The sequence below is a fragment of the Eurosta solidaginis genome, chromosome 5 (genome assembly GCF_040869045.1).
Source record: "Eurosta solidaginis isolate ZX-2024a chromosome 5, ASM4086904v1, whole genome shotgun sequence".
Classification (NCBI taxonomy): domain Eukaryota; kingdom Metazoa; phylum Arthropoda; class Insecta; order Diptera; family Tephritidae; genus Eurosta; species Eurosta solidaginis.
This window is the reverse complement of record NC_090323.1, coordinates 157,335,785-157,350,413: the sequence shown is the minus strand read 5'-3', so window position 1 is coordinate 157,350,413 and position 14,629 is coordinate 157,335,785. Positions and strand designations below refer to the sequence as shown.

Genomic DNA, 14,629 nt, shown 5'->3' with positions numbered 1-14,629 from the left:
TATTGTGGGACGAATGTGCCGCCACCCGGAGGTGCCTTTAACGCTAGAACAGCAACAATAACAACGGTCACAAGACGACTGCACTGGTGGATTGAACCTAGCGCCATTTTCTGAGCTACGGCCCTACCTTCGTTGGGCCCACAATATCTTCTAAATATTTTTTGCTCCTTGTTGTGCATGTCTTAAGGAGTACTACGGCCCACGCCTAAGCTACTGTTGCTTACCCTAAACGACGCCCTAGCTCATGCGGCTGCTCCGCAAGGATACAATCTATGTAGGTCGACCATGAGCAATGTCAAGCAGCAGCCTTTGTCCTCGTCTCCTGCGTCCGTAAGTAGCGTCCGTAAGTAGCACTCGTGCTAGACTATATAATCAATTACTGCGACATCTGTTCAATGCACTTTATGCCATAGTCAATGCCGTTTTCTAGATGTTCAGGGCTTATGGGCGGAAATGCTTTATGGATGTTGTAAAAATGAACTAAATTTTTTGAACCCGGCTTTAGCAAATAAATAAAACTCTCCAACTAAATACTTTAAATTTATTTCGATTATTTGACAAACTTTGCCGTAGGTTAAACAATTTTTAGTTTTGCTGCTGTCCGTTTCAAGCGATGTTTTCAGAATGATTATTCATACTCCCGTTTGTCAGTTGCTAACCACGCCGTATGAATAATTACGGACTTCTCCCCTTTGTCGCTTGCCTTATTTAACAACCAATCGGCGATCGACATATGATGTGCTTTATTTCTCGCAATGAAAAACTCTTGATGGTGATGCTGCCAGGCTGTTCGTAACAGATGTGTTTATCGAGCCGTGCCAAAATAAGACAAAAACCAGATCGCATCTCCGAGTTTTCAATGGCTACAATGCTCATAAGAAAATTCGCGAGAAAGACGTACAATATATTTGATTTCCCCAGCAGCCGTACGGACATAATTTGCAAGCCAAAGGAACAGTGCAGTCAGGCGATGTCCACCTCAGAATCATAAATATCTACATACCTCCTGTCATCAGTTGTTCTAGTGGATATCGTCCCATCTTATGTGTGTTAATCACTGTGACCTTTGGCATTCCAATTTTCTCAGCCGATTTCGTAATTTTTGGGGGTGGAATCTTAATTAACTTTATTCTCCACGATGATATTTGAAAAGAAGAATGTGACTACCGCAGGATTATCGATTTCACCTTAGTTAGAATTTCGGAAATATGGCCAACTTTGCCAGAAGAAGCTGCAGTCTTAGCGCGAGAACATGATTTTGTGAGACAACTAAACCAGCAAAACCCTCGAACCAGGCACATTGTTAACGACGTGGATCTCGCTGATGACAATATGTGGGACATTCACAGTGATGTCATAACGTTACCAACAGCCCAAACATCTGGGTGTGACGTTCGATTAAAGACTGTCGAATACCCGAAACTCCTGGCTGTGACTTTCGATCATAGCTTCTGCATAAACACACATGCATCAGCCTCCAAAATACAATGTCTCTATCTTCTTCTTCTTGAAGCGAAGGTTCTGGGGACTTCTATCGATTTAGATTGTCGTTTTACTAATATTGATCCAGTACGTTCCGGAAAATAGCATCACAAAGGTACTAGCGAGACCATTTCGGGAACAATTGGATCAACCAACCAACTTTTTCCGTGGAGTCGCTAGAGCCTCGACTGCTAAGTAAAAAGGATTCGCCACGAGTAGGTGTGCTTGACAATTGGGTTGGAGAAGCTATAAATTGTGGGGGTTGTCACCCTTGAATGCCTACAAAGTCTTTTTAAGTTGGCTGAAAGCACTCTGAGAACAATCAAAGAAACACTACAGACGACGAATAAAGCAATTGATCGGCCGATCTTGTGTTGCGCGTCGCTTATATGGGCTTCCGATCTACACACTGAAGGAAGCTGCTTGTTGTTGTTGTTGTTATTGTAGCGATAAGGACACTCCCCGAAGGCCATACCTCCTAGGCCATATCGCCCTCACCACCCCTTAGATCCATGAGGAGTTCGGGGTCGCCAAAGCCTTAGTTGTTAATGTAACAGGATTCCCCACGGATAGGTGAGGTTGACAATTGGGTTTGGAGAAGCTATATTGCGCTGTATACCTGAAACGGTTGAGTTACACAACCCCTTGAATCTATTTGGTATTTTAGTCGCCTCTTACGACAGGCATACCTGCCTGTTGGTCTGCTAAAACTCCGCACTCTTAAATACCACGGGATATCTCCATATGACGTCTATGCACGGAGGTGGAGGTTCTCCCTGTTACAGGGCGTATTCAGATGCTTAACAAGCAGTGTTCGCGGAATTGTCATCAATCGGGGCTTCCCAGCAAACAACCGTTTATTGCGAATGGGTCTCCAAGACAAACAATAGGATGTCTCCGTAAGCACTATAATGTGATCCGGCCAAACATAACACAGGACTATTAGCTGAGCTACTAACTTATCCACACAGTGTCAGATACTTTTTTTAAAGTCATGCTCGGTGAACCCTGTTATTAAAATCACATTTCTAGAAGAAGAACTCTTATCTAGGTTTACCAGTAATGTGAAACCAAGACTTCTAACAGTAACGTCTTTATGGTTGAACCCTAGTTTCCTTAGACCCTGCTAAAGGACTTTGATGACAATTCATAAGTGGACTAAGCCACACAGTAGGTGTAGCATTTTTCCAACAAAAGTGAAATAAATTTTTCAAATCTATCCCTTTAGTCTTATGTAAAGTTGTACTACTAATTTTTGTTTGAATCTCCAATTTACAGGTCGCTCGCTTAGGTGGTAATCCCTACATGGATGTACTGCTCGACAAGTTACTGTCATGGAAAGCCAATGAGAACCACATTAATCATAATGATGTCGGATCAGCGACGAGCAGCAACCATAATAGCAATTAACAGCCAAAGAGGCAAAGGAGGGAAATTTGAATTGACAGAGTTGATTCGCCAACCTCTTTTGCTGCTAATAAAAGTGACTTAAATATGATAGAGGTTTTTTTGCAAAAACTAAATATTTTTTAAATTATTTTACATACATACATACTAACTTACATACATACATACATATGTACGCCTTTCATAGCCTAAACTTATATTTATGTTTACTTTTATTTTTTATAAAAATAATATGAAAGAGAAGCAGGAAAATTATGCCGCAATCTAGCGTTTAAGATAATTGATTTTTACACAATTATAAAAATAGCAAAACACACAAAAGAAGTATAGAACCATTTATGCATGGAAATATACTCGAAAAAGTAAACAAACACATATTGCACATGAGCCATATAAAAATAGTTACATAAGTATTTTAACAATTTTTGTCGTTTTATCGGCCTATTAATTTGTTAGATCGCGGGTACGAATTGAGCTCAAGGGTTGAACCCGCGATCCTAATAAGTATTTTATAAATAATTTAATTTGCTAATGAATTGAATTTATATATTTATAAGTTAAAATTGTTTTTTATTTTATATTTTGTTGTTTTTGCGGTCAGTTTCAATTGAATATTAGTAAGGATCGTAGGCTAGTTAGACCTAATTATGTTTTGTTCAAATAAACGCTTTATTTCACCTTCTTGCCCAACGTTTCGCTGAATATTCCAGCATCATCAGGGGCTACACTATCTATTTTTTCATAAAAAGATAACAAACATAATTGCATATATGTAAACATTCATGACATTTAAGATGTAGAACAACCAATTTCACTTACAATAACAATAAACAGTATGAACACTTAAATTAATCATCCGTACCACTTTGCGTGGTAGTTTTGTCATTACTAAAATTATTACTTAAACATAACATGTATGCAGCGCTTATGCAGTCGTAGTCTTCTTTATTGTTGCTCGTCTTTTCTCTATTTCTCAATATGTGCAAGCTTTCCAATCTGTATCTGGTCAATTCTCGTTTTTCCTTATCAATAATTTTGGTGTTGTTAAAATCAGCTGTATGGCCACTGCTTATTATGTGTTGGGAGAGCGCAGTGCTTGGCTTTTGTTTTTTCACGTCTGCTTTGTGTTCGGATATTCGTATACCAAGCTCTCGTTTCGTAGTTCCGATATAAATCTTATCACAGTTTTCGTTTGCTTTTCCATTGCATTCTATTTTGTATATCACATTGTTTTGTTGTAGCTTGTCTATTGGATCTTTTGTTCTTGTGTAAATTTTGAATAATGTGTTCTTGGATTTGTAGGTTAAGGTGATGTGTTCTTCTTTTAGTATGTTGTGGTATATTGTACTAAGCTTTGGGATATATGTGACGCTGTAATATTTCTTTACTTCTGTTGTTGCATTTTGTGGTTTATTGTGGGGGTTGCTATTTTTCATGATTATTAGTTCATGGCGGCCACCGCGGTGTGATGGTAGCGTGATCCGCCTGCCACACCGTATGCCCTGGGTTCGCACCCCGGGCAAAGCAACATCAAAATTTTAGAAATAAGGTTTTTCAATTAAAAGAAAATTTTTCTAAGCGGGGTCGCCCCTCGGCAGTGTTTGGTAAGCGCTCCGAGTGTATTTCTGCCATGAAAAGCTCTCAGTGAAAACTCATCTGCCTTGCAGATGCCGTTCGGAGTCGGCATAAAATATGTAGGTCCCGTCCGGCCAATTTGTAGGGAAAATCAAGAGGGACACGACGCAAATTGGAAGAGAAGCTCGGCCTTAGATCTCTTCGGAGGTTATCGCGCCTTAAATTTTTTTTTTTTTATTAGTTCATGTATCAAGTGGTCGAGGTAATTAATATTTTTCAAAATTGTACAATCCAAAAGATCCAATAGACAAGCTACAACAAAACAATGTGATATACAAAATAGAATGCAATGGAAAAGAGAACGAAAACTGTGATAAGATTTATATCGGAACTACCAAACGAGAGCTTGGTATACGAATAGCCGAACACAAAGCAGACGTGAAAAAAACAAAAGCCAAGCACTGCGCTCTCCCAACACATAAAAAGCAGTGGCCATACAGCTGATTTTAATAACACCAAAATTATTGATAAGGAAAAAACGAGAATTTACCAGATACAGATCGGAAAGCTTGCACATATTGAGAAATAGAGAAAAGACGATCAACAAAACAGAAGACTACGACTGCATAGGCGCTACATACATATTATGTTCAAGTAATAATTGTAGTAATGATAGCTCCGTCACCTAAGCACATTTTCATATAGATGAGTTTAACACAAGTTTCTGCATTATGAGTAGATTGCACGTATATTTATGGAGAACGGTAGATTGAGCGACACTTGTGCCATCTGAAGTTGAAAAGTAGCCAGCTCTCAAATTTTGTTGCCAACAAGTCATAAGAAGAAGAATTTGACATTTGTTTTTAAGTTGAGTGTCGAAATAAAGATCATAACAAAAATTGGAAAATGTAATTATCTGCGAATTTAACTTGCAATAATACGTGCCAAGGCCAAATATAGATATTTTATTTATATATTTATATATTTTTACCACTGAAAAGAACACATCACATGGATTTACAAAGTCAGCAATGGTGTGATATAGCAAATTGGAATTCAGGCGGCGTCTTCGTCAACTTGGTCTGAAACTGGTATTGACACCAATGGTTATTGCTGATTCTTTTATAAATAGTAGAAAAGCGTGTGATAATAAATTTACCACAAGTTTAGAGGACATTTCTTGTATATAACAATTCGCTGCGTGGATGCGCATGAATTCTCCTAAGCAGCCCAGTTAATATATCCATATGTTGATGGCATGGATTTGAATTGTGACTCTTTGCAATTATGGGCAATCTCTAAAGTATATGGCTGTGGTCTGCCGAGACATCCAGAAGTGGTGAAAAATATTGTACCAACTACAAGGTGTGTGCTACCAAACAACTTTAGCAAATTGGTAAAATTACGCTGATTAAATGGCAATGGAGAGCAATCAGTACGATATACAGTGGAACTGGCACGTCAACTAGAAAAATGTGCCACATTTTTGACATTACATGCACAAAACATGTGGCAGAAGGTATCAGTTCCTCTTAATATTAACGCTATGTCTGAAGTAAAAAAGGATCAAAAACCCACTTATTGTTAATGGCAATGTTCACACCTGACAAGACGCTAAAAATTTGCATACACAAACACAGGCTGATGGTGTAATGGCAGCACGTGATGTACTTTCAAATCCTACACGTTTTAACTAACACTGCGGGAAAGCCGAAACATCGATGGAATGTGTGCTGCTGATCACATACATATTCAATGTTTTCATCACCATCTTAAATTTATGTGGAGCAGTCATATGAAAAGGAAACTGAGCTTGGAGTTAAATAATTTTACGAGCAAGCAACAAATATTTGAATTTTTTGAGGAACGTTATGGCTTAAAGCCCCGCACAGAATTGAAAATGATTTTGAATTAGAAGGCAGCTTTTCCACACTACTAGACTGATAATTACTTATTGAATTTGGCGAATAAAAATATGTATAAAAGAGGTGCTAAACTTATGTAAATAATAAATATCGAGTAAAATGAATATTTTTACAGAACCTGGCTTAAATTTAAAGACTCGCCATTAGGTTTAGTTTAGCTGATGGTGTCTATTGCGTTAAAAACGTTTGTTCTCCTAATCTGAAAAATCCCCTTAAAAATTATGACCTATATTATTGGCACCTAAGGAGTAGAAGGTTCAATGTGGTTGTTGTTGTTGTAGCAGTGCTTGCGTCGGGTAATTCCTGGCATAGATATCACTGATGACCTGCTTGTGCTTTTTGGCTGTGTTCTCAGGTGAGCTATTTCCTCATAATGCTGAAGCCCCTGGGCGCTGTTGGCTCATCAATCAGGATGCCCAAGTTTCTGGGTATTCAACAGGAACTGTTTGGTTAGCATCTTATTTCTCTCCCTGATGGGGAGTATCCTCACCTCATTATGTAGATGGTGTTCTGGGGGCATAAGAAGACAGCCCGTGGCGGTTCTGAGAGCAGTATTTTGGCAGGCCTGTAGCTTCTTCCAGTGAGTAGTCTTAAGGCTTGGTGGCCATACCGGCGACACGCAACATGCAATCGGCTAGCCAATTGCTATGTAAGTGGTAATGAGCGTTTCTTTGTCTTTTCCTCAAGTACTGCCAGCAAGAGATTTGAGGATTTTATTACGGCTCTGGATTTTAGGTGCAACTGCATGCTCACCAAAGTGTAGACCTTGATCAAACGTCGCACCCAAGATTTTGGGGTGTAAGACAGTCGATAGCGTAGTGCCATTGACGTGGATTTTCAAAATGGTCGATATTTGCGACGTCCATGTTGTAAATAAGGTCGCCGATGATTTAGTCGGTGTTAACGTCAGATTTCGCGGGCGAAAAAACTGGAGAGATGAGAGAGGTTAGCGCATTTTCTCAAACCTAACAGCACTCTATCGTCGAATGCGATGGATATTTTGTCGTTGTGTTTAGTTGGGTTCAATAGGGACCTTACGGTAGACCATAGCTTACCCACACCGGTAGAGAGGTTACAATGGTTTAGGTGCTCCCATTTCGCCAGTTTGTGGTTATTCGCATCCTGTCTGAAGCGTTGGTTAATGTATGTTATTTCTCTCATTAGAGTTGCGGCATCCGCTGGAAAGTGTGACCGGATTTCCGCGATTCTTCCGGCGGGAATAAAACGAGTCGACGCGAATTCGATGACCTTGCGGAATGCACGCTCCCCTTGATGGATGGATGGATGGAGGGATTGGGATGGCAGCGAAGTGGTTGTCTGTGAACGTTTTGTAATCTTCCCATTTTCCCTTTTTGAAGTTGATGAAAGCGTATAATTTAATATATAATAATAATATAGATGTATGAAAGAAGTATAATTTCTTTCTTTTGTGAAAATTGTTGCCTGCTCACAACGCGAAAGCGTTACGGTTTTTTTAGATAAACAAATTTACACATTTGACGAAAATAAACATCAGCTGACTTTTGTTTAAAAATACACCATCTTGCATCATTGATTGTGGCGCTGTTACTGTCACGCATAAGCTTGTGTTAAACGCATCTATATGAAAAATGTCATTTTGTCACGGCCTTGACAAAACTACCACGCAAGGTGGTACGCATGATTAATTTTTAAGTGTTCATACTGTTTATTGTTATTGTAAGTGAAATTGGTTGTTCTACATCTTAAATGTCATGAATGTTTATATATATGCAATTATGTTTGTCATTTTTTTATGAAAAAATAGATAGTGTAGCCCCTGATGATGCTAGAATATTCAGCGAAACGTTGGGCAAGAAGGAGAAATAAAGCGTTTATTTGCACCAAACATAATTAGGTCTAACTAGCCTACGATCCTTACTAATGTTTTTTATTTTATTTTTTATTCACTTACAGCCAAACGTGTTACTTAATTTATTAATACAACATTTGTTTTAAATTATAGTTATTTAAAAAAATTTTTTATTTACCCAAACATATAGACAGCTATACAAAATACAAAATTTTTCATATTAAAGAAAAAATATGTTTGAATTCAAAAATTTATTAAAATACATGAATAACAATTCTTTATGTAATTGTATTCGATATTGTTGTAAGGTGTGCTAATATTTAATATTTACTTGTTACTAATGTGATGATTATCAGCAAAATAATTCCAATTCATTTAAGTACATACTTTTATGGATGTACTTAGTTATTCTAAATTGATGTAATGTTCTTTTACTAAGCAATGATTGAATGAAATCAAACAAAAAAAAAAAAGTGGTCTTATTGAAGTTATTTATAAATTGTATTGTTATTTTAATAATTATGTATACATAAAAGAAAAGCAATTGCATTTGTACAGCACACTTACACATAAATACATACAAAAATAGACAAAAGCGTTCAAAACCTGCACAGTCCTATAAGCATACACGTTAAAACGTTGTAACGAAGCTTTTTCGTGCCCCATTGCTTCTTTGATATTTGCTGGGGTATACTCGCCGTGCCCAGGGTTCGTTTACAATAAATTTGTATTAAAGGGGCACCTTGCAAATCGATTTAATATAAAAAACTTCACTCTCTTTATTGGTTCTAAATTCTGTAATATAAAATAAAACGTGTTTGTATACTTCATTTTCAATTTCACTTGGATTATCTTGCGGTATCCTTGATTGCGGTGGCGGGCCTTAGCGGTCCGGCCGTATTCCGTTAGCTGGGTCCCGTTAGTATGTGGCGTCGGTGCCTTGACGCGCCTTATGACGGCGTCTCTCTCTGCTGCTCTGGTGCTCTGTCGCGGTTTACGTCGGCGTCTACTTGTATTGCTGAGGCGATGCTCTGTCGCCGTGTTCCGTTAGACGGATCCCGTTAGTATGTGGCGTCGGTGCCTTGACGCGCCTTACGTCGGCGTTTACTTGTATTACTCTGCTGCGTCTTGCGTCGGCGTCTATTTGTATTGCTGGTTGCTGGGTGATTCTCTGCCATGCCTTGCGTCGGCGTCTACTCGTATTTACTGGGCGACACTCTGTCGCGCCCTACGTCGGCGTTTACTTGTATTGCTGAGGCGATGCTCTGTCGCGCCCTACGTCGGCGCTTACTTGTATTACTCTGTCGGTGTACCTCTGCTGCGCTTTGCCGCCGCGCTTGGCGCTGGCTTACCCTGGCTGCGCTATGCGTCGCCGCGTTGACGTGACCTCTGTCGGCGTACCTCTGCTGCCGCGGTTCGCGCTGGCTTACCCTGGTTACGTTGTGCGTCGGCGGACCTCTGCTGCCGCGCTCTGCGCTGGTTTACGTGCGTTGCCGCTCTGTTGCGGCCTCTGCCGGCGTACTTCTACTGACGGAGGTGAGCGGGTGTCACCTGTCGCGGTTGCGCGTTACTGTGGCGGGGCCTTTGGTCTCTGGGGGTGATGCGTAGAGAAGGTCAACCGCAATCACCATTCCACGACTCGCTCCTATGAAGTGGATTCCTATTGCATAGAGAAGGTCAACTGCAATTGGGATATACTTCGCTAGTAGCTCTGGTCACGACCACAGCTCCGTGCTGACTGACTGCTGTGCTGCTGTGTCGCTCCTTTTATGGCTGTTGTGTTTGGTGTTGCTAGCTCAAATGGTTGCGTCGCCATGGTCACCGTGTTGCTGTTGAATGTTGCGAGCGCTCGTTGTGTTGCTGAGATTTGTTGGCTGGCCGTGTTGCTGTTAAATGTTGCGACCGCTCGTTGTGTTGCTGAGACTGGTTGGTTGATCGTGTTGCTAGAGCCTTTTGTGGCCACTTGTTGTGTTAATGTCGTGTCAAATATGTTGTGGGGTCGTTTTGTGTGGGCCAAATTAATGAGGATTTATTTGGTTCTCACAACGTATACATAGCTAATCTCATACATACATATAAACCACCTTCCTTTGGAAATCTCATATGAGAACCGATTTTGTTAATAAACCGTACTTGCTGAACGTTTTAAAATTGTGAAAAAATTGTTAAATTTAAAAATAATATTTTTGTTTGTATTTTTAATCATGAGAGTAAACTGCAGTTTTGTAGACCATGAAATTTTAGTCTCACAAGGTCAGAGTTTTGTTTCTCTTAAAAATAGCGTTGTATTTTTAAAATTTTTTTTCTGAAAGCAACATTTTTACGTTATAAGGCATACAAATTCAAGGAAATTTGGACTAGAACCTAATGGGGTGCAAAAGTATTTTCGGGTTTTCGATTTAAAGAGTGAAACTGTTTTTTTTTTTTTTAATCTTTTAAACAATTTTTTTAATTTTTTAAACAATTTTTTTAATTTTTGAACTTTTTTGAGCTCCGAAAGTTTTTTTTTTGCATAAGAGCAAAGAAGTTAATCAATTTTAAAAAAAATTTTAAATTCCAGAAGATTTTAAAAATCTTGAGGAGTATTTCCAAAATTGCATTTAAACTTTTCAGGAAACTTTTTTAGCATGCTGTTTTGTAGTCCGATTTTTCGAAATCTCTTTAAATTTATTGATAATTTTTTTTTCATGTGTGTTTTAGATATTGCTCTATTTGACCAAAAACACCAAAAATTCTCAGAAATCCATGCAAGTTTTGAGGGACATAACACTTGGACTTCATATATCTGGACGTTCTTAATATTGGTATTTTAAAAGTTTTCGAAAGTTCAAATATTAGTGGGTTAGAAATTTTCGTTTTTTCAAAACTCTTACTTTTTTCTATCTAATAATATTATTGTAAACCTAATTGAATACAAAAACTGTTCAGTTTATAAGCCATTCCAGACTTTTTTTCCTTTAAATTAAAAATTTGAAAATACGAGCATACATTAATTTTTCGAAAATCAAGTAACCGAAAATAGAGGCCCTCTGTATAAATTGTTAAATCCGGAGCCTTTAACAATATTTCCAAACTTATATTTAAATATTTCAGGAGACTGTTTTGAGTTTGTAGTTTTGTAGTCCGATTCATTTGAACTCTGTAAAAATTGACTAACAATTGTTTTTTTGAATTGTGTTTTAGATTTTGCTCCATATACAAAATACATTTTTTTCACAAACCAAAAATTCTCAGAAATCCATTTTCAGATACATAACACTTGGACTATAAAACTTCATACTATAAAGGTTTCTGGACGTCGTAGATATTGGTATTTTAAAAGTTTTCAAAAATTCAATGGTTATAAAATTTTCTTTCCTTCAAAACTCAGTAATTGATCTTTTTTTATCACAATTTAATTACCAATATTGCAAGTTTTTCGAAAATTCAAATATTGATGGTCTGTTACTGATATTTATTTCATTTGGAAAATTTTTTATAAATTCAGAAGGAATATAATAATAATACTTTTTTTAGTTTACGACAGATTCCAAACCTTAATTTTTCAAAAATTAACTAACCGCAACTCAAGGACCTCTATATTGTTAAGTCTGGTATAGTTTTCGAAAAATCGAGTAATCCAAATTAATATATTTTAATCATTGCTCGATTCGACATACAACATAAACATGATTTTCGCACTTAAACTTAAGTTTGCTGCTACTTTTTTTAATTCCATAATATTTTACATTAATCACGCATTTAACTACACATCCATAAAGACTTGCAAAAACGTTTGTAAAGCATCAACAATAAATACAAAAATATGTTAAATTATAAAACAAATATTTGTATGTATTCGCAATACCACTACATATACAATTGTATGTAGTCTTAACGCACGGCTGGAGATTGTTAACTTTTTTTTGAATGAAATGCACTGCAGTTTATTGCACATTGCACCACCTAAATTATATAAGTATACACATATACATACATATATATTGATATATATACTGATTATTACGTAAATATATATTTTTATTGATATAAGTATTAAATTGATATATGTATAAATTCTTGCTACAGAGAATTTAGGGTTTAAAAAGCCTACTTATTGCATAATTAAGATAATATTTAAAAATAAAGTAATAAATAAAATGATGAAATCTGTTAAAATAAAATTATCAAAATTTGAAATCTTATAACTTTAAACGAGCAATTCTTGTGTATTTGTATAGCCGAACGATCTCGAGAACGGCCAAACCGATTTAAATGAAATTTGGCACAGAGATAATGTATTACCTTCTAAGGCTGTCTACCTAGGTGTTGCCACTTAGAATGTTTCTCAAGGGTGCCACCTATTCAAAATGAAAAAAATTGCATGAGATATGCCGATATGGGTATCAAACGAAAGGCATTTCAGTTCGCATTACAATAGGGACATTTTTGAGTAGGGTTGCCACCTATTCGAAATTAAAAAAAAATTGCATGAGATATGCCGATATGAGTATCAAACGAAAGGTATTTCACTCCACATTAAAAATAGGGAAATTCTTGAGTAGGGTTGCCATTTAGGGTTGCCACCCATTCGAAATTAAAAAAAAAAAAATGCATGAGATATGCCGATATGGGTATCAAGCGAAAAGTATTTCACTTCGCATTACAATAGGGACATTTTTGAGTAGGGTTGCCATTTAGAGTTGGGATAGTTAGACGAAATAATACTCTACTTACTCATATTCTATTAAAGCTTTAAAGGAGAATATTAAAGTTAAAAATCTTCGTAAAAAATCTTACACATGATTCGACTTAATTTTCTTAATTTCACACACGCTAATAAAATTGAAATGCAATATCAAGGCACCGTGGCAAATTCTAGCAAAATATATTTAAATGCATATATTTGGCAAATATGAAATGAATAATTGCAATTTCTCACAGATTACTATTAGAACGATTTCTCACCATGGTAATTTGCTACCGTTGAACACTAGAGGCATATGTTCAATTTGAAAACGACATCTAGCCATTTAACTACTTACCAACAGATGGCGCTTAGGGAAGTAAGCTGACATTTAATTAAATTAATGATAGTTGTCCTAACAGAAACATGTAGAAACAAAACTGGGACAACCCAAAGAGGTTGCTAATGTAGAGGAACTGGAGGAGTCGAATGAATTCCTAACAAGAACGCTGCGTATAACAAAGCTTGCCCTCTAAGAAGATTCAGAGGAAAAGCAAAGCCGCCATGGTGGAGCAATGAGCTGAGTCTTCTAAGAAGACAGGTAAAAGAAATGTTTAAACTCGCAAAGACCGCGGAAAGCGAAGCGTGTCGGGACGAGTACAGGGATCTACTGAGGATCTACAAGCGTTAAATTACCAGGGCGAAGAGAAACTCATGGAAAAGTTTCTGTACGGACATAGAGTGCTCCAGTGAAACAGCACGGTTGAAAAAAGTCCTAGCAAAGGGAAACATAGTCCAGGGACTAATAAAGAAAAAGAACGGGGAATGGTCACGTGATAGTGAGGAATCCCTTGAGGTGCTTCTCGATACACATTTCCCATCGGGAGACGGTTTAGAAGAACCAGCAGACATCACTCACACTTCGATCACGGAGCTAGTGGTGCCGGGCTTGGTGACCGATACAAAGATCGAGTGGGCAGTGAAGACGTTTTCTAAGTTTAAATCGCCGGGCCCAGATGGTATATTCCCGGCCATGCTACAAGTCTCAAGTAGGGCGGTCGTGGAATGGCTTAAAATAATATTCGATGGGTGCATAAGACTGAATCATGTACCGCACTCTTGGAGAACTGCTCGTGTAGCTTTTCTACCAAAGGCGGGGAAGATCGGTCACGTGTATCCCAAAGACTATAGACCCATTAGCTTAACGTCATTTCTGCTCAAAACCTTTGAGAGGCTGATAGATGTGTACATAAAGTCCAACGTGGATGAAAAGCTGCTCTACACAACACAGCATGCGTACACCAAAGGCAAGTCGGTAGACACCGCATTGCATAGGGTGGTAATAAGCATAGAGAAATCCCTGGAATAGAAGGAGTATGCTCTAGGAGTCTTCTTGAACATTGCCGGGGCTTTCAATAATGTTCCAAATGGGCGATTATGGATGGTATTAATTACATTAAAGTACATTCTGCCTTAATCAGATGGATCGGCTGCATGTTAAAGTGCAGAAAGATTACATCACAATGGGAATTGTACGAGGCCACGAAATCAGTGGACAGGGGCACGCCGCAGGGAGGGGTGCTATCACCTCTGCTGTGGACACTGGTCATCAACCAACTGCTCAGGCAATTCGATGAGGGACCCGTAAAACTTACGGCTTACGCAGATGACGTTGCAATTGTCATAAGTGGAAAATGCCTTCCAACGATTAGTTCTTTGATGGATCGGGCGCTTCGGGATATT

General features: G+C 38.0%; 1 protein-coding gene and 1 pseudogene across 2 annotated transcripts in view; both read left to right on the top strand.

Annotated features, from left to right (window-relative positions):
• Nucleotides 1–12,392, top strand: part of qm (quemao) — a 177,869-nt gene extending 165,477 nt beyond the window's left edge. For both annotated transcript variants that reach the window (XM_067792204.1, XM_067792203.1), the window contains exon 7: nt 2,761–12,392. In XM_067792204.1, coding sequence (XP_067648305.1) covers nt 2,761–2,892 — 132 coding nt within the window. In that variant the 3' untranslated portion in view covers nt 2,893–12,392. The remainder of the gene's footprint in view (nt 1–2,760) is intronic.
• LOC137254323 (tRNA-dihydrouridine(20a/20b) synthase [NAD(P)+]-like) lies at nt 4,709–12,392 on the top strand (annotated as a pseudogene).
• Nucleotides 12,393–14,629: the final 2,237 nt, after the last annotated feature.